Here is a 21,369-nt window from a genome sequence, read left to right on the forward strand (position 1 = left end):
TGCCAATGCGCCGACTATTCAACAGATTTGGCAGAATGCTTGTTATTTACTCTGTTCAAGGTAAGACACCATTTTACGGCTGAAATTTGAAGAAGCCTCTCTCCTTGGGCAGTAGATACGACTTTGATGAGTTTCAAGCTTACGAAGGACTTCTTTGTTATCACATTTTATAAATTCGCTTCCAAACCGTCTTTGAGTTATGGAGCGTGAAGAAGTTGAAATTAATCTCCTTTTGCACAGACTGCTGAGTATGCATGTGACACTCCCATACTGTGTCACAAACTTGATTAGCCTGTCAATCGTATGCTTAACCCCGAGAGTACAAATATCAATGTACACACCTTGGTAGAAGTGACTAGATTTTTTCAAGAAGAATGTAACCCCAATATACATTGTATATTATATGCAAATTGAGGGAATGCAGTGATACTACAGCATAGTGGAACACATACATTGTTCCTGTTTAATAAGTTTGAGGAAATTTGGACAATGTGTACAAAAGTTTAAATCTTAAGTTTCAGTTTCAGTACAGCCATGACTAGGTGAGAAAACTAACTGCATGTACGTTTCTTGATGTCAAAGATATTTATGTATGGACAAAGATATTGATAAGAAAATAAGAAAATTCTGCAGAACTAATTTTTTTTAATGAAAAATACACATTTCCTGAACTTGTTACTGATGTGTGTTAAGGGTAACATTATTTCCCCTGCTTCCTGAAAGAGGTATGTCAAGCACTCTATCATTATGCTAGAAAAGTGAAAATATGTTGAACTTTCATTGTATTCCTTTATATCATTGTCCATATATGTGATGTCACAAAATAGCACAGTCTTCCCATCCAGCAATGGCTGCACCAAAACTGTACAAATTCATAACTTTTGAATAGATTGTCCAATTTCCCTCAAACTGTCACTGATGTGTTCTACTGATATTGCTGCATTCACTCAATCCATGTACATGTATATTTGTGTTTCATTCTTCTTTATGGCTGCAGCTTAGCAAACTTGTCTTTGAGGTCAAACTATTCTGATTGCAAATATGCATACCCATAATAATCAAAGCATGATATGATAACCCCTCTGGACTATGATTAGCCAGAAGAGATTTGAAAAAAAAAAAAATGTTTGACACTCAATTTACTTTCAGATGTGGAAATAAGTTATATATTTAGTGTATCAAACATGTTTCTCAACGTGTTTGCAAATGAGGTCTGTCTATGAAGTGGGAAACCCCTCTAGATCCTCTTGAAGTTGTATTCCTCTAAACTTGAGAGAGTTATCAAGCTTGGCAGATATAATGCATGGTGTGATGTTTATGTCACATGTTTGGAAGTGGCTATACAGCTTTAATTTCAAATATCAAATATGCTGCATATAGATAGGCTCTATTACATTTTGTAGGGACATTGGATTTCTGACGGTATCATGTATTATTCATCAGATGGCATGAGGGCTTGGCGAACAGTTCAGTATTATAAGTTGTTAGAATTTAAAATTCATGCTTTTGTGTGTTTGTTTTTTTCTGGAATGTTAGGGTGTGTTTGTGTGTTTGTGTGTGTGTGCATACACAGGTGATCATTATGTGTGTGCATGTAGTGTGTTAATGGTTGTGTCTGAACCAATTAAATCTTGTCTGCTTTACGCAGAAATTTTCATTAAAGTGTGCCGTATGTTGGTGTAATTAGAAATGCCCGTGCACAAATTACACAACATATATTAGAGCTGACGAGAATAGAGACTGTAGTGCTTTTTTCTACATAAAGAAAGAGCAAATCATGTTCCGTGATGCTGTCCAGTATGAAACAGATGCACTCATGTTTTTTTTTTTTTCTGCTTTATGTTCTCAAGCTGGCATAGCACTACATACTGTAGGAGATTGGAAAAATGCCATCTACGGTTTTAACATATTAGGGAGGGGGAATGGACAGATGAGAGCAAAGGCAGGAAGAAGCAAGGAAAAGGAAATGAACACGTTCAGTTCAGAACTTGCCGAATGCCGTATGTTGGCCTTTACTCCTCGATACCAAATTCGAGCCATGTCAGATAGTAATAACCTCCTCCCCTCCAGGAAAGTGACAATATTGGAGTAAATTGAAGATACCCTCTGGTAGACATTGATGCTGAAATGTACAGAGGACTGAAGTAGTGTATCACTGCATTAAACATTGTGTCAGCTGAGAGCCAGAAGGGCTTTATTGCAATTTTGGGGCATATTGAGTTATTGGTATTACATTGTTGAGCTTGATCTCTTCTGCATCATGGTGTCAATTTTGCTTTTTTTTTTTCATTTTCAGTAAAATGTTAAGAATTGAAAACAAAAGCACCATTTTTACCCTATATTTGAAAAGACGCTTAATATAAATCTATGCACGTTTGATTAGATAAACTTTTTATTTCATGAAAATTGGTTGTTTCATTTTTATTTATGCTCAGGTCTTAGAATGCAATAGCACCCTTCTGGCTCTCAAGTGGCAATTGGGAGAGAGTAGCATACACTTTTAAATCATCAGTGAAGAAGAAGAAGAAGAAGAAGAAAAGAGAGAGAAAGAGAGCTGAGAGAGCGAGAATTGATGGAAAATACCAATGCACTGTAAAGGAAATGTTCACCCCTAGTAACCCCCCACGGATGTAAATTTGCAAATTATTCCACATCATACGAGTAGCTCTGTGTTGATTTAAGCTAGAATGCATTTTGCGATCAAATGCACATCTTGTTTGCCTGATTACTGCCATCTCAATGGAATGCCATCTCGCGGATTTGACGGCGGACAGAACAGGATGCTGAGCACTGCGCATGATGCTCATGTACCCATTAGCTAATTTAGTATTTATGGGGCATGCATATTTTAGCAGGATGCCTTGTATCCGCCTGTGTATGTATGTGTGAGAAGCCACACAGTTTCCTGGAATGATCCATTGTGTGGTGGAGAAATGATGGGTAAAATCGCTGACGTGCAATATTAAAGAGAATGACAAGCTATTTTTACGTCCGCCAAGGGGGGAGGTTATGTTTTCGTTACCGTTGGTTTGTTTGTTAGTTCGTTCGTTCGTTTGTCCGTGTGCAAAATAACTAAAAAAGTAGTCAACGGATTAGGATGAAACTTGCAGGAAAGGTTGAGATCGAATGACACGAGTAACAAACGATTAACTTTTGGTAGTGATCCGAGAATTTTGGGCGAATTTATGAATGATTTTGATATTTTGGCAGGTATAAGGGTCAATGAACTTGGGAGTTCAGGCTGCGCGTATTTGAGGTTTGCATGCGCGCACTAAAGTGCGTGCTCTAGTTTCTGCTGGGGCGAGGCGCGCCATGAAGCTGAGGGTTTATGACATAACAAAGGCTTCTATATTGGGAATTTTTCAGCATGCATACTGTACTGTGGAAATCTCTGATCCCTATGAAAGAGGTCAAAGAGCTTTTCCCCAGTGGTGGAGAGGAGATAATCTCTTTGGGAAGACATCGGTGGAAATTAGCTGCTTAGCGGAGGTTTGCGCTCTAAGAGTGCTTTTCTAGTTTTTTTTGTTTTGTTTTGTTTTGTTTTTTTCGTTCAGGTATATTTTGTAACACTGAAGTAACACTTCAGGGATATTGATGACACGTGATGTCCATTTGAGGCAACATCTTCATTGTTATTAACTAGTCACAAAATTATGTGATGATTTAGTTTGTAACGTACAGGTATTTGTTATTTCATTCATCAACTAAGGATTGTAATTTTCATGTTTATGTGTATAGATACATATCAAAGAACTCATCGCACTCTAGAATTATCACCTATATCATCCTCTAACCCGTTGAGAACGAGTCCCGAGTATACTCGGGCAAGTGTCTATGGGAAATGCGTGTTGTAGCAAAATCAGTCCGTCCTCAACGGGTTAAAGAAGAAGCTATGACCATGATGGCAGTAGGTTGGTTGGGCAACATACAGTTTGACACTGAAATGACAACAACATAACAAGACATCCATGTCTCAGTATTACAATTAACAATAAATTATTTTGTTTTGCTATTGTTAGTCTCACAAGGTTACATGTTTGTTCTTTTTTGATGAACAAAGTTGCCTGAGTAAAGTATTGTTACATTAAATATGGTATCAAGGCCATGTAGCTACATTGGATATGTTCCAATAGCATTAGTGTGCCTGTAAACATAAAGATGTCATGATAATATGCAGTATACTTGTTGGTAAGTGACGTAATAAATTCCTAAATGCCTGTTTTGGTTATTTAACAGATGGTGTTTTTTGGTGGCGTGGATGAGTACCTGAGGAAGAGTGTGTGGCCGTTCCTTCTTGGATTCTACGCATTTGACTCCACCATGGAGGAGAGAAACGCCCTCAGGGGTCAGAAAAGACTTGAATATGAGGACATACAGAAAAAGAGGTGGGTAGGAGCATTCTTGAAAGTATGTTAAGGCATAATGGCATTAAAGGTACAGTATGGTTTCCATATGACTACAAAAACTCTTGACTTTTGCTCTAACATGGAGACATAGCTTAGGAAATGTGTAAAATTATGCTGTGATAACACAATTTCATTTGGGTAATGATGACAATGCATAAAATTACCCCCCAAAAAAGGTATGCCGAAGTATTGCATTCTGATTAGAGCATACCTGATCATGGTTGCTTTGTGATGTTTTATGATCAATTACGTTAATTTCATATTATAGGGCCATAGAAGTATCAACATATTATTCAGGTGTGTTCAAGTTTGTGCTGTATGGTCCAATTTCTTACACTATACACGATGTATTACACAAATGGTTAAATTTCAGACCTCTTATACAGATGTTACTGGGACAGTTGCTTACTGTAAAAACATGATATATTCGCAGCACGGAATTTTCGCGAATTGGAGCCGACGGCCTTTTTTGTGGCAAGAAATTTTCGCGAATTGCCTCTTGCGTTCAATGCATATAGTGTAGATAAGAAATTTCGCGTGCATTTTAATTTCACGAATCTTGGGGCTCGCGAAATTCGCGAAATTAAAATGCACGCGAACATTTCTCGTTTTACAGTAATTTGGACAAAGGTCTTCTTCATGAGTCATGATGATTGAGTGGTGATGGTAGCTGTATATGAGGGGATGCTGGGGGGGGGGGGGGGGGGGGGGTAGAGAGAAGAGAAAGAATTAGCTGGTGTAGATTGATGCCCAGTGATCCACAGTCCAAAGTAATGATATCCACTCTGTCACCTCATTTTCTGTGTAGATGCATCTTGCAGTTAAAGAGAAATTCCATCCTGATATTAGTTTGCTTTGTATGAAACCACAAAAAATCTGAAGTTGATCAGTGAAAATATTTTTTTTTTGAAAAAAATCCAGAAAAACAATTTAAAAAAAATCAAACTGTTAAAGCATAGATTTACTTAGACAAATTGGCAACTGTAACATAGTCATTGAGCAGCTCGCCATTGTTTTGTAGACAAAATCTTACTAAAAAAATTAATGTTATCTTTCTCAAATATATGGGCACAGAAAAAAATTATGTGCTGATTAGAATATGCAAAAACATATTACTCTTATTACGTAACAAGAACAGGTCTGATGAAAATTGTTCTCGTGAGAAAAATTAAAATTGATGACTTCTTGTGTACAAACTAAATGAAGAACTTTGTCACTCAGAGTTGCCAATTTGTCTAGTCAGTACTCTCTATTAACATTGCATGATATTTGTGTGCGTGTCTGATTTTGTCCTCAAATTAGCACATATTTTTGTTTTTCATCAAAAGCACGATTATATCAGGATGAACCTTCCCTTTAATATCATATTGCCAAATTACTTCTGCCAATAACCTCTGCTGGTAGGATGTCCATGACAACGGAAGACATGAAGATATTCTACCGTCGCGTGCAGAGCACCGTGGACAAGGACGTCGTCAGAACGGATCGGAGTCACCCGTACTTCAAGGGCGAGAACAACCCCCATGTTGAGACTATGAGGTAAGCTAGAGGTATATCTACTGCCATCATAAAGTATCACATGCCTACTCTCTCTTCCATTATTCATTTCTTTTCCTCATATTTTACTGATGGTAATCATGGCAATTAAACTAGAATGATAGTAATGACAGTGGTGATACAAACAGGGGTACAGAGAATCATTCAAATGTTGATACCTATCATCAACATTGATTATCCTCACATAACAGTGAAGACAATGTTAATGGTAGTAGAGTAGCAAAGTGTAATGTCATAGCCATTCATTGTCACAGCAACTGGCTCTGAACAACCTCACCAGGCCACAGTGTTTATGTGCACACCTGGTTCCATCCCAAGCTATAACAAAAGCACTGCCACGTCATCACTTTGGGTCTCTGTAATATCAACTGGCTCCAAGGACAGATGTTCAATTACATTGTCATGCCTAAAGGAAAAAACAATATCATATTTCTACAATTCAAATTCATACAGTTCTCTCATATAGCAATTTAAATTCATGGAACTAGTGCCTGCCATAAGAGAGTGTGGATTTTGTTACAATGCATAATTTATGACCTTAAATTGTTCTTTCCTGTAAAATGTGTCTTTTTGTTACATTGCCACAAACAATGGTCATGTATAACAAACAGGGAAAAGTGGTCTGTCTCACATGCAGAGACCACAGAATTAACAAATGCTGCATGTGGTTTACCTAAAGTGATCAGCTATAAACTTTATATATCTTATATTTTGTAAGTTGGGACTTGTACAATTTCACGAGTGATTGTTTTTGTGATGGGGAACCATGCTTACAGATCAGAATGAGTTTGAAGTTTTGTCTATTATGTAAGAGAAACATTTTTCCACTTCATTGATAATATACAATGCACTTATGTTTTGGAGGCAGTATTTTTGCAAGGTGTTAATTTTGCAAATATTGGTTTACTAGTGAAATTCATAAAGGTAAGATTCACATCATGCCTCACATATGAATGAAGCAAGCAGTCAATATTGGTTTCCTATCATCACACACTCTCTCCTTTCCCTCATCACATGTAGGAACATCCTGCTGAACTTTGCTGTGTACCACCCTGTGACCGGCTACAGCCAGGGCATGTCAGACCTCCTGGCTCCCATCCTAGCTGAGCTACAGGATGAGTCGGATGCATTCTGGTGCTTTGACAGTCTCATGCAGAACGTTATCTTTGTCAGCTCACCCAAGGACGAAGACATGGAGCTGCAGCTAGTGAGCCCTCGCTTGTCTGTTTTGGAAAATTCTGCTCTGTTTTGTCTCATTTTGTATATTCTGGGGCATGTTTCATAAAGAGTTGCAATTGATCTTACGCTCGTTTCATTGAGCGTAACTCAGTGAATCAGGGGTAAGTTTAATATTGAGCGTAAGTCCTGTAAGACAAGTACCCTTGGTTTCGAGAGAAATCAAGCGGAACTTTCAGTAGATTGAGTGTTACTTGCGATCAATCGCAAAGTTGGTTATAAAACGGAATTTATGATTGATTGCAATTTGCGCATAATCTTTATGAAACAAGCCCCTGGTCTGGTTTTGTATTTTTTGTCTTGTTTTATTATCCATTGCAATACTTAGTGCACTATGCAATCTGACTAACTAAAGGAGAGGGTTGCTATTGCAAGATTTCTGCATCAAAACCAGGTTACTCCTTATATGTGACCCGCCATGACGAAAGGATCCGAAAGTCGCTGACGGCTGAGCTGAGAAAATCAAGTTTGAAGTCAGATAATCAAAATCATTCAAAACCATCGAGTTTCTGTTTTCCGCATAATTTTGTAGTATTATGTTTTGTCTATCATCTGCTGAAATTTTGAAGCTAAATGATGAAGGGAAAGGCAAAAAAATAGCATTTTTCTGGGCCATGATTTTCCGACTTTCAACGAAACAGAAATGTGTCCGAAGATTTGGATTTAGCGCCGCAGATAGACTCCGCCCCTAGCAACGAGGGAGTTATCTTATTGGTCAGTGTGTGGCATCCTGGTTACTGATTGGTTGTGCGTAGATCGCTGGCGCTAAGCTTGAATGAACATCGCGGAGGTTGCTAAGAGCATACCTTTTATTGTCTGGAGGCGAAAACTGTCTTACCTCCCCTTGATCGCGATTGTGTCGGAAGGAAAACTTTGAAGGCGGTTTTCTTGAAACGCTGATTTTCTAGACCACTCGACATGTTCTTATAAAATTATCGATATCTCCACAACCGAGTACTTTTATGAGTTGAGTTATATATGAAATTAAAGTGGAAGAGTAGGGAAATAATGTCATGTCATTTTCAGAAAATCGACCACCCCGACTTTCGTATCCTTTTGTTGTAGCGGGTCACATATGCTTAGAGATTCTCCAGATAGGTTTCAAAATGGCCATACAGTATTATATTCTTCCAGGGCCAGGTATATTTTGCAGCCTAAATAAGTGATGCAATTAGAACTGAAATACAATTGACAGCTGTATAATCGCCATGGCTGATATTTCACACTCCCTCCATACTCTTGTACGAAGTCTGTGACAAAATTGGAAGGTGTGGGATGAAAATTTTCCGCGATGTTGATAACAACAACAACCAAAAAAAAAAAAGTAGACAGTTCTCTCCAAACCTGTTCGTTGGAGCAAATGTGACAGCTAATCGGAAAGTGTGATTCATTTTATCCTGCAATCCTAGTAATCTGTCAGAAGCATGTGATGGTCACATGAGATGGCTTGGTCATGGTTTTCGGTTGTGAATATAAAAGGGAATTGTCTATTGTGTCAGCTTGTCAGTGATGAAAACATGATAATGTTATGGTGTGGTAATTGGTAACTGATATATTTTGCAAAGCTTTTGTGTCTGTTTGTAGTAGTTGTGGAATACTGTAAAAAACAGATAAACAATTGTGGCATGAAACTTTCCTCAATTGAAGCAGATGGCCTTTTTTGGCAGCATGAGACTTTCACAAAATGCTGACCATGAAAAAACAAACTCATGAGTGTCATGCATGTACTGGATTGTGCAGACAAAAATATTTAGTGTGCATTTTACTTTTGTGAATTGTGGCTCATTGCAAAATTTGTAATGAAGTTTCATGCAAGCGAAAATTTCTGGTCTTACAGAAATCATTTGTTTGATGACATTGAATTCTGAACTATGTCAAGATGAAATTTTACTTAGTCCTATATAGTCTGGGTAAGAGTTCGTAATATGGCTTTTGCTACTGCATTCCTGCAAGATAGTGTTGTTGTGATGAGTGGAAAATAAATGAACAAATTTGGCCAGTGTAATTAGTTTCTGAAATCTCTTATCTTTTCATCTCTTTGTCAGAATTATCTCTTACAACTCATCAAGTTGATGCTTCCAGAGTTCTGGAACCACCTCGTCCAGATTGATGATGCCATGGAACTCCTCTTCTGCCATAGGTAAGAACCAGTGGATGACACCAATTCAAACTCCTGTAGAGTGGTGGTATTAGACTTTATAGGCAGATGGTGGCACATGGTAGAATTCCATTAAATTATGTGGTAATATTTGCAATATATTGTGATTTTGTGTAAGTGTGTGTGATTTGCCCATGCTACTTGATTAATAAAGCTGCCAATGGATATATCTTATGATGTTTTGTGTGTGTGTGTGTTTTGTAATTAAGAAATCAGTTTGTTTTTGAAGTGAAAAAATGTGTTTTGTATTTTGTATTTTTTAATTTGATTAAGCATGCTCAGTACGTGCAACATTTTGAGCCCGAACATGATTTTCCCTTCAAGCCATATTTCAAGTAGGCATCAGTGGTTGGAAGCCCTGGATTGGTGTTCATGGTTGTTTTCATATGCAAGCCCCTTTATGTGCTGCTGTACCATGCAAATCAGCCTAATTGATAGTCTGTAAGTGATTTGAAGATATACTGTATAATTTTTTTTTTTTTTCTTTTTTTTTGAGAGTGGCAGCAAGGAAAGATTGAGACACACAATAATACCGTTAGTTACCTGTGGCTCGGTGAATGTAGCTAGAAGGAAGTAAACACAGACAGGAAAAAAATATATATATGTGTGTGAATTTGTGATGTGATATAAAGAGTAGCTGACAAACACTACAACACAACTGTTCCGCTGTTCGCCTTCGGGAAGTGAAACACAACAGGTCCATTGCAAACTTTCTTAGTTTGTACATGACTCTATCTTAATGTTTTCTTTCTTCCCCGTATGAATCCTTGTTGCCAATAATTTGTTATGTACCAATTAACTTTTCATCCCCCATATTTCTGCAGTGCTATCCTCTTACCTTGTGGAAAACATTCATGATAATAATGATTTGTATTAATGTAGTGCATAATGATGTAAAAGACTGTCTTTGCGCTATTTGATATGTTTTATGGTTCTGCTCATGTTGTGCCGCTCTAGGTGGATCCTGCTATGCTTCAAGCGCGAGTTCTGCGAGGCGGAGGCACTGCGCATGTGGGAATCCTGCTGGGCCCACTACCAGACTGACTACTTCCACCTCTTCATCTGCCTGGGCATCATCGCTGTCTACGGCGACGACGTCGTGCAGCAGAGTCTCCCGGCCGACGACATGCTGCTCCACTTCAGCAACCTGTCCATGCAGATGAACGGGGACATCGTCCTCAAGAAGGTACTCGGGGGGAAAAAAGACAGTTTCAAATTTAAGAATTGTGTAGTGCTTTTAACCCGTTGAGGACAAGTCCCGAGTATACTTGGGCAGGTGTCTATGGGAAATGTGTGTTGTAGCAAAATCAGTTTGTCCTCGACGGGTTAAGAGTGTGTTGATTGTGTGTATGGTTAAGTTTTCTTGTTGGTCTTTTGAGAAGGAATTCATGTGCTTGTAATTTTGCCAACTGTCACCTTTTGACTTCCTTTTGAGACAGCCACCCAATTTAAAAAAAAAAAAAAAAATCATATACAAACAGCCTGGAGAGATGTAGATAGCAATAATATACCATGTGAATTAAGATTACAGTTTTTATACTCTATTCCTGTCATAACAATGAATCCGTGCGTAAGCTAGCAAGGGTCGGGTAGTGTAGATTGGTAGAAAATTAGTGTGAGGTCCTAATCAGGGTGCTGCGGACTCCGGTGTCCAAGGGTGATGCAGACTCCGGTGTCCTAGTGCTAGGGTGACGCAGACTCCAGTGTCCTAGGGTGACATGGACCCGGATTCCTAGGGTGATGCGAATCAGTTCTGGGTGGCTGTTGCAAAAAGTATAATTAGTGACAGTATGAATTTACATGGGCAACTCAAAAGCACCAGGGCCACATTGCATAAAAAGACGTACCGGTAATCAAACATAAGTCCAAAAATCAAGTATACAAGTGTAAGTCAGGCATCAGCTAATCAGAATGGAGTATTCAGAGACTTGTGTTTGATTTTTGTCCCCGCCGAATGAGTTCGAGCAGGGGACCATGAAACGGGCTCCGTACGTGTGTGTGTCCGTCTGTCCGTCTGTCCGTCTGTCCGTCCGTGCGTCCGTGTGTGATCAAAATGTTCAAAATGCTACTCCTTCGCCATTTCTAACCCGATTTTGATTCTGTTTGCTTTATATGATAGCACTACATGGGAACTTTGAAACTTCTATACAGAATTTCAGTTGTGACCTTTGACCTTGACCTTTGACCTATATTGTACATTTTGCTTCAAAATGCTACTCCTTCGCCATTTCTAACCCGATTTTGATTCCGTTTGCTTTATATGATGGCACTAGGTGAGGGCTTCAAAACTTCTACACAGAATTTTGACCTTTGACTTCTTTGACCTTTGACCTTGATTTTTTACCTATATTGTACATTGGCTACAAAATGCTACTCCTTCGCCATTTCTAACCCGATTTCGATTCCGTTTGCTTTATGTGATGGCACTAGGTGAGGGCTTCAAAACTTCTACACAGAATTTTGACCTTTGACTTCTTTGACCTTTGACCTTGATTTTTGACCTATATTGTACATTTTGCTTCAAAATGCTACTCCTTCGCCATTTGTAACCTGATTTCAATTCCATTTGCTTTAAGTGATGGCACTAGGTGAGGGCTTCAAAACTTCTACACAGAATTTTGACCTTTGACTTCTTTGACCTCTGACCATGATTTTTGACCTGTATTGTATATTTTGCTACCAAATGCTACTCCTTCGCCGTTTCTAACCCGATTTCGATTCCGTTTGCTTTATGTGATGGCACTAGCTAAGGGCTTCAAAACTTCTACACAGAATTTTGACCTTTGACTTCTTTGACCTTTGACCTTGATTTTTTACCTATATTGTACATTGGCTACAAAATGCTACTCCTTCGCCATTTCTAACCCGATTTTGATTCCGTTTGCTTTATGTGATGGCACTAGGTGAGGGCTTCAAAACTTCTACATAGAATTTTGACCTTTGACCTTGATCTTTTTACCTATATTGTACATTTTGCTACTAAATGCTACTTCCGGCGGGGACATGTATTACGCACCGCGTAATTTCTACTTTTCCTTGTCTGATTTACGTTTGATCCCAACTTTTATGTATTAGGACCCAGAATGTTTTGAACAAATTTAACAAAACTTTATCAAATAGTAAAAAAAAGGGAAAAAACAGTAGCTAAAAGTATGAAGAATGAATCAAAAATGTTCTTTGTAATTAAGCAAGTGAACAACATATAGTACTCATCACGCATACTGCTAGATAGAGTTTCATTAATGTACATGTAGATAGTATATTAAAAATTATGCATATGTAATGCTGTGTTTATTGCATTATGGTATGTTTTGATTTGTTGTTGTTGTTGTTTTTTTCAACTTGTTTTCTTTCCAAATTTTGTCAAATTTCCCGCCCAACAGGCCCGCAGCCTTCTACACCACTTTCGCACTCTGGTTCGGATCCCCTGCACCTTGGACAAGCTATGCCGCACCTGTGAGCAGGGCATGTGGGATAGCGGGCACTCCCCGGAGGTCGAGTGTGTCGGGATCCACGACCCCGGCTACAGCTGCCCCCATATCAGGTGAAACAAAATAACAAGAGCAAAAAGATGAGAAAACAAAACAAAACCTAGCAGACACAGACGCCAACATCTACCATCAAAACAACTCCAAACTGTTACTATTGCCAAGACTTGCTGTTTTGATGACAACATTTACAGATAGCTGTCAAGCTCACATATGATATACTGTGGCAGTTGTGTATGCCCACAGGTGTAGTCATGTACCACGATTTCCTGTGATTTTTACTCGTAAGATAATGCTTTAGTAGTGTGTTAGAATTGTCTGGGGGATTGATGAAATTCTCTCACTCAAGCAAAGGGTGCGGTAATGAAACAAAAGGGTGCTTTGTTCTGCTATTGCTATGATTACGTGTGAGTACATTCATGCGAAGTGAACATTTGGCGATGTTAAAGCATCAAAGGAGCTCTCATCCTGGAGTTCATATGTGACCCTGCAAAACAAAACAAACAAAAAGTCGCCAGACATGAAATTTTAGTTAAGACCATATTCTGAAAGAGCAGACTACAAGCTTTAAAATGATGTATAACTAAAATCAAATGGACTCTCCTAACCTATCTAAATATTGGAAAGAAAGCACAAACTCAGGAAAAGTGTGAACTGAGAAAAGCGGCCCTGAAGTACAGTGTCTATTAAAGTGCTTAATCTTTACCAAACCGTGCTAGCTGTGTGATGAATGGGACAAAAAACAGGAAGTAAACCACATGAGTAACAACAATGAAGGGATTATCAGATTAAATTGAAATTAAGCATGCCTCATTAACACATTCTGTCCATAATTCATGCCAACTTTCAAAGCAGTAGCACTATCCTTTCAAAAGTTATTAGAGTTGAAAGTGAAGAGTGTGTACAAGGTTTTTCAGAAATGAAAAAGGGACTCTAAAGACACACCTAATCACACTATTCTACCAAAAATGTTCAAGATAAACTGCTAAAAAAACACACTTTCCCGCCCGTTATATGATCCCAAATTTTAGCATAATGTAAAAGAAGACTTGCTCTTTCAGAAAATATGAAAAAGTCAAGATTGGCTAGGTTGACCCATTTCACTTATTTTCAGTCCTCACGCAAAATCAGGTTGTGCGACTTTATGTTCGTTTCGTGATGCACGGTCACATATGGGAACAGTATCCAGCTAGGATGCTGTAAAAGCGGAAACGTTTGTGACATGAATCTTTTGCGAATTGGAGCAGATAGCCTTTTTTGGCGACATGAAACTTTTGTGACTTACTGCCCATCAAAAAATTATGAGTATACTGCATGTACTGGATTGTTTAGACGAAAATGTCATGTGCATTTTACTTTCATGAATCATGGGGTAAAAGTTTCATGCGCACGCACAAACATTTCTGGTTTTCCAGTAACTCCTTACAAGAGGATACGATGTTTAGTGCTTGAGTGATAAATGATAATGTGATGTTCTGATAGGACAGTAATGGAGACCCTGTGGGGTCATCATTGAATACCAAAGGAAACCATAAGTTTACAAATAGACAAAAGCATCTTCAGTTAATTCAGCATAACTGAGATTCTGCCTGGTCTGCATTAGAGAAGTACTTTTCGTGCTGCTACATACTGAAATGTAGTGGATTACTTTGTATCGGTATTACCTTATACCACAAGCAAAAGAGATTTTTAGATGAAATGGTCTCTTCAAAATGTACATCAGCTAAAAAATTGTGTTTATTTGTAAAGTCTGTACTTTGCATCTAGGTAGTACAGAGAATTTACTATTTCTCTCTTTTGGTTTATTATAATGTGAAATTTACACAGGGAACCATTTCTTACAATCTCACATTTTCTCTCTTTTCTATTCTCTGCTTTACATGGTATAGCTCAAGTGGGTCTTTCTTCAAAATCATATATCAGAACACTTATGATTCTAGGGTGAATTACTCTTGACTTTGAAAATTACAAATACTTAGGTCATTCCTTCCTATTATTCAGTACACAACATACATTGGTTTTTTTTTTTCTGTTCACATTCATCTTACAAAGCTGAAATAAAGATCAAATTTTCTATTATCTTTACTTAGATCTCTACTTTTTGTCATTTCTGTAATAAGCTTACATTATAATTTCATTTCTGTCAAGACAGAGCACATTATCACAATGAGTTGTTTGAAAACTTGTAAGTTTGTATCATTTGATTTCACTCTGTATCGCCCAGTCAGTTTTCTGACATTTAGTAGGCTCATTAGTACTGATTTCTGTGACTTTCATCATGCCTAGCAATTAGAACTAATGTTGAAATTGCTTGTTTTCAGTATGTACATTGGCATCATTAAGTACATGGTTTTCAGAAACAAGTAAATGTGTTCTGAACTGACTTCAAATGTTGATTCTCTGTTTCCAAAAGTACTGATTTACCTTGCCGAAAAGTTCCAGTCATATTTGCAGACATGACACAGCGTGCATGCCAAGTTTAATAGTCCAGGTTACATAGTGTTGGTAGAAGTAATGGTGCTCTAAACTTGCTTTATGATGGTGGAACTGATTTGATGATCTCCTGGCTCTGTATATTTTGCACAAGTTTATGCTTCCTGATTTCTTGATTTAAGAAAAAAAAAGAGTGCAATATCTTCTTGGCTGATATATCTCAAGCACAATTAATGCAAACTCTGAACATTCTGTAAATATTTTATGTAAGCGAGATTGTTGATATGCCTCAGAACAAGCATGGGAAATCATTCCAGAGTAGGCCAGCGCTTTGGAATCTTGCAAAGTGAGTTTTATGATTCTCGCAAATGCAAGGTGCTCTGTAACTGCCTAGGAAGTGCTGCATCCGTGTACTTCAATTATTCATTTGGGATTCCTCGTTAGTTGAATATTATTGACCTGCAAATTCATGAAAAAATATGCTTCATATCTCATTTATGAATACAAAAGCACTACGTGTGGCTAAACTTTCTGATTTCTTTATTGGTTTCACGATGCTATTGGCTGTTCAAATGTACCCACGGAAGTAGTCGCTTGTGATACTGATGTAACACAAGTACAAACCTGTATTAAACTGAATTGTATTCTTTGTCTTCTGTTTGTTCTATAACAAATCATTTTGAACTTTGTATTCCTCTTTCCATCAAATTTCCTGCCTTCAGTAGCTCACACAGGAAGAAAAGGTTCCAAATATTTCCAAGGTAAACCACTTTTTCTTCAAACACAAGTACAGCACAAATAAACCATGTACCTCAAGTGGACTCTGTGATTCATGTCAACACACCATCCTGTACATTATTTATTTCTCGGTTTTTGTTCTTGACAAAGTCACCATACCTGTGCACCCTTTCTCGATTGGGAACTCCTTGACCTCATGAAATTGACCTCTAACCTCCATTTCTTTCTCTTGTGACAGTAAATTATCCATCTCAGGTAACCCCTGTCTTGGGTGCTTCAACTAAAATGGGGTTAGATTTGACAAGTGGGAAACATGTCCCTGCACAAACTCGTGTGTCATGCTGCAATATTTCAAGTTGTAGACATGACGTCAGAGAAAGAAAAACAAAATGAATTTGATAGGAATGATTGTTTACAGCAGTGTCACGTAAGTCAACAGTGTGCAAGGATTCAGTTCACTTAGAGTGAAATCTTATCAACTCACTCTGATGAAAATTTGTGGTAATTTGGTCAGCATCACTGCAGAGAAGTAATCAATTGTTTGTGGATCTCAATGTGGATGTCTTGAAACTTCATATAAATGGATGTTTTGTACCCTTTGTCATCTATGATAATTTCTGTTTTATCAAAAAATTTATGTCTATTTGATTCCAATTAACATCTGAGTATTGCTTTAAAGTAATGTAACATTTTGGTTTTTGATTGATTAATTTCTCACTATATTTTTTGTCACTATGTTTGTAAGGTAACAGAGCTATATTGACTTGTTCTCTTGACTGAATTCTAACAATTTGTGGTCACTACTGTGTTTTGTAGTGCAGACTTCTTCACACGCTCTGTGACCGATAACCTTGCATGTTTATTAATGCAATTCAAACCTGCACTTGTAATGAACTAGTATCTGTTGAATTGACTCAACCTCTCAACGTTTTAGTGTTATAAAATCAGACAGGTTGATGTCTTGACAGAATGAAAAATCATATTTTTGCGCGACAATGTAACAAGAGCAGTATCTCAGTAAGCTGCATTCTGTCACAGTGAAAAACATGTTCACTATGGGCTGTAAAGTTTAAACACAGGGGTTTAGACTGGATATTCTTGTCAAGCCATTTTCCAGATAGGTAATTTTATGTTTCTAATAGTATGTCCACCAGAACATTCTTGCGTCTCCAGTGTACATCCTTGTTTTTTTTCTTATTATTTTATTTTGTCTGTCAAATATTGAGAAACCCTAATTGACTTAAAAGTTGAGTTACAAGTAACTTGTTACCCCCTTGAATCTGATGTGTTCTCAACTTTAACCCCTGTGCCCCTCTCCTGTACGTGCACACACACACACACACACACACACCCGCACCCACACCCACACACACACCCACACATGCACACACACGCACACTCACTCATTCACTCGCACATCCTGTGTATGACCCGCCACCACACTACTATCAAAATGCTGCTCATATTGCAGTCAAGAAAACTGCAAAAATAAGATAATTTTGTAGAAAACTGAATTATTTTTCCTTTAAAAAAGAAATCAGAAGTATTGTATATTATAGGAATTACCTTCAGAACTGTCCACATATCAAAGGTTTCGAATGTTTTACAATTTAGAACTTACCAGTTTCTATGAAAATGTCGGTGTGCTGTTTTGAATAGACTTGTTGAGAGTAGATACCTTGTCTTGCGTGCATCTTCATTTCAAATCTTTCTTTAAAACAGACGTACTATCTTAGTATGGTGGCTGGCTTTCTTACAGTTTCTATTGTAGATTTGCAGAAATAAAGTAGAAAAGCTTATATATTGTCAAAAAGCAGAAGAGTCTGAAGAATCCCCCCATATCCCACACTTCTAAAGTTGTTCTTTGGTGATTTTGGCGGGCTTTTGTAATGATGAGTCTCATAAAGTGGATCCTAAACCTGAAAAGGTGTCGGGATGAGAGTTACTCCTAAAGGCCATCATCCTCATGTTTCCCTTTCCCTGTCAAGTTCTAACTTACCTAACTTTTGCGTTAACCTGTTCCCCCCAGATTTAGAACTCCCCCATAGAATTGGTTATGGACTCACCAAGTAGCTGTCAGAAGCAGGTTGATGATGTAGTACATTCATTCTAATATTTATGGGTGTCATTCTGAAATCCTTCCTAGGAAGAAATTTTTTCCTAAGTCAGGATTTTTTCCAAAGTGATATTTTGAAAATCTTCCCAAGTTTCTTCCTAAGTGTCTTCCTACGTCATAATAATATGCGATTGTCATTGGTTGGTTCCTTATGATATGGCATTTCGTATTGGCTTTAGAAAGGACGTGGGTGGGAATAGGGGTGGCCTAATTTGCATTAAGAAGTCCCTAGGAAGAAATTTCAGAATACCAATTCTGTCTTTCCTAAGCACTTCCTAACTTTCTGACTTAAGACGAAACTTGGGAAGATTTCAGAATACCACCCCATATCGAGCCTGGCATCAGTCTGTTCTCATAAACCAGTACTACCAGGACACGAAACAGGATGCCTTTACATTTCTTTTCCTTTGATTGGAAAGCTTAACATTCCACATGCAAAGCAGAAATTGGCATGGGATGTACAGGTCGCCATTGGTATGTTATCTATTCATTTCGTTTTGTCAGTCAATTGTATTATGACCAATATAAAGGTCTTTCTGTGGCAGATTGTATTGTAGCCCTCATAGGAATCAGTAGATATCACTGCCGGTGGTGGATTTCATTTGCTACCCCACCCCACCCTACCCCTCCCCATCCCCATCCCCCACCCCATTCCTCTCTTCATCCCTTCCCCACTGCCCCCTCCCTCCCCTCCACCTTTTGTGATTTTCATTCAAATTTTATCAGCTGGAGGCATGTGGTATCCGTATGACCCACATCAGTCCTCAGATCACTTTGGCTCCATGATTAGAAATCACAATAATTAATCTCTGGATTTTCTCATTATCTTCATCAAATTCCGAAAATGTGTCCACCAGTTTCCTCTGGGTGTGGTTGGTGGTGTTTGTTGGTACTATTACAAGTTGCCCAGCCCAGGTCTCATGGCTGAAAAGGTTTAGTTTAATTTCCAGGCCAATATTGGTTAGTGAATGGCTGAGCAACCACCACGTAAATGTCACTTGGACTTCTGATGACACTGAGGAATGTTCTAGTATACTTCTCTTTTTTTTTCCTTTTTAACTTTTATTTTGTAGGCTTGGTCATTGTGTAAGTGCATTTTAATCACTGCTGATCAAGGTAGCTATTAGAGTAAAAATCACTCTTTATTGGCACGTGATAAATCACCGATTCCATGAAAACTGTGCTGGCAGGACAATCATGTGTCAATAATCATTGATTTTGACTATAATGGGTACCATGACCAGCACTGATTCAAATGTACTCCTGTATGTAAAACAGTGAAGATCTTCCATTTTACCAAGACAAAGAATTATCTATGGTATCATTAAGAGGAATGAACTTAGTATGATAGTCTTCACTCAAGACCCTTTTCATTTAAAGCTTGGACACTGCCGTCATGCATCCATTATTATGCAAGAACCCTCTGCCCATCCCCTTTGCACGGTGATTTTAAAATGAGGGAAAATAAAAACAACTCTTTTAACACCTGATGCAGATTAGGCTGGCGCCCTTTATTGCTAGAGAGCTAAACAGACTATTGAATGAGCAACCACCAATTAATGGAATTGGCAAATTATATGAGAATCAACAGATTTACACAAACCTGATAAGATAGCGAGTACCCTTGTTTGTGCAAGATATCCTAGCAGCCTATTGTTGAATAAGGTCTGTTTTATTTAGTATCTTCTGAACCTTCTACCTACATACATATTTTATTGATTTTTTTTTTTGTCCGAGAATCTCAAAAAGAGGGCAGTATTTTATGGATGATATTTACAACTGTTTACCCAAAATATGACATGACTTCAAAGTGAGCCATTCCATTGTTCGTGTTTTTCTGAGTCTCCCCTCCCCATTTCCTGAAACAAGAGAGATGTGGCAGTGCATTTAATACAAGGAAACAACAACAACGACATGACCTCCAGATGGCCTCTGATATCTCAGGGAAACATTTTATCTATTGCTGTAGTAAGAGAATTCACCGGCACCACTCAAAGGTATTTTGCAAGAACTGCCGACGCTGCACTTCGAAATTGCACCGAATGCTATTGTGTGCAAATAACGTCTGTACCCCTAGAAAGCAAACATTGATATGTGACTGAACATTGTGTACATGCCACAGAAGTCACTGAATGTGGTTATGACTTTACTGTAGCAAGATGGTGCCAGGGTAACTTGGGCTGTTGTGATGTAGTCTTATTGGTTGGCTCCCCCTTTGGTGCACATCAAATTGTAACAAAATTTGATAAAACTCATAAAATTACCCCTCGGTGATATGGGTGTGTTGTTGCTGCTTTCTCCAGGATGCTGCAAAGTCCTTTAGCGGAATGGTGCACCTTGTGTATGTACTCCCTAATTTGATTTATTATCTCTGATATCAATGTTTACATAGAGTACAGTATGTGGTGCCCCCTGTTCTTTCTTTTCATATCCTTCAAAATTGGCAAAATTCCCAGTAAAATTTTGGATCTAGCAGACATTGATTTCCACATTCCTGTCTAGCACTCCTTGCACCCTTCTTCACTGCTTTGAACAAGGAAGAAACAAACAAACAAACATTATTAGGATGTGGTTTGGGGTTAAGAAGGAATACAGCATTTCTTAGAATGAATACATGATTTATTCAAAAAGGGGTGAAAATGCAAGGGCAAGAAGCGTGATTTAGCAGTAGAAGGCAGACAAAGCTGTATGACTCCTATTTAGGGGAATCTTCAAGATATTCTACAAGTGAAACATCAAATGAACCATTACTGTGCTATGGCCACTTATAGGCATGTCCACTGGAGTACTTTTGGCGCTGAGTGGCACGTATGTCTGGAAACTAATTGGCAATGAATAGAGATTACCAATAAATAGAGATCATCTAATCCCCTTCTGCCCATCCTGTTGGACAGGGGCACATTGTTACACCTGAGAAGGTTTGCTTACTTGCAGCTAGGTCAGGTATGGAGGTGTGAAGTGAATGTCGATGAAAACCAGGGCAAGCTTAAGCTAGTAGAGTGTGGGCATGTAAAGGGTTGATGAAAACCAGGGCAAGGTTCAGCTAAGAGTCTGGACATGTAAACGATTAAATGTCTAATTATGAGTTTCTGCTTCTTGCACATTGTGCAAAGAACTGAAAATGTACAGATATGAGAAAAATAGAAAACTGACATGCCGTTGGTCATCCACCCCCACTCCCCATTCCGCACAGTAACATGACACTTCATGGATTTCAATAGCCCCTTAGTCAAAGTG

At 38.2% G+C, this 21,369-nt stretch overlaps 1 protein-coding gene across 1 annotated transcript in view; it reads left to right on the forward strand.

The window, feature by feature from the left end:
* LOC139734739 (TBC1 domain family member 16-like) overlaps nucleotides 1-17,348 on the forward strand; it is a 47,488-nt gene extending 30,140 nt beyond the window's left edge. Inside the window, exons 4-10 of the mRNA XM_071645533.1 lie at nucleotides 4,237-4,385; nucleotides 5,811-5,945; nucleotides 6,984-7,170; nucleotides 9,245-9,339; nucleotides 10,315-10,543; nucleotides 12,741-12,901; nucleotides 16,001-17,348. Coding sequence (XP_071501634.1) covers nucleotides 4,237-4,385; nucleotides 5,811-5,945; nucleotides 6,984-7,170; nucleotides 9,245-9,339; nucleotides 10,315-10,543; nucleotides 12,741-12,901; nucleotides 16,001-16,043 — 999 coding nt within the window. The 3' untranslated portion in view covers nucleotides 16,044-17,348. The remainder of the gene's footprint in view (nucleotides 1-4,236; nucleotides 4,386-5,810; nucleotides 5,946-6,983; nucleotides 7,171-9,244; nucleotides 9,340-10,314; nucleotides 10,544-12,740; nucleotides 12,902-16,000) is intronic.
* Nucleotides 17,349-21,369: the final 4,021 nt, after the last annotated feature.

Source organism: Diadema antillarum, unplaced genomic scaffold (genome assembly GCF_040938485.1).
Source record: "Diadema antillarum isolate AM-2024a unplaced genomic scaffold, OU_Dant_1.0 seq00000546_RagTag, whole genome shotgun sequence".
Lineage (NCBI taxonomy): Eukaryota > Metazoa > Echinodermata > Echinoidea > Diadematoida > Diadematidae > Diadema > Diadema antillarum.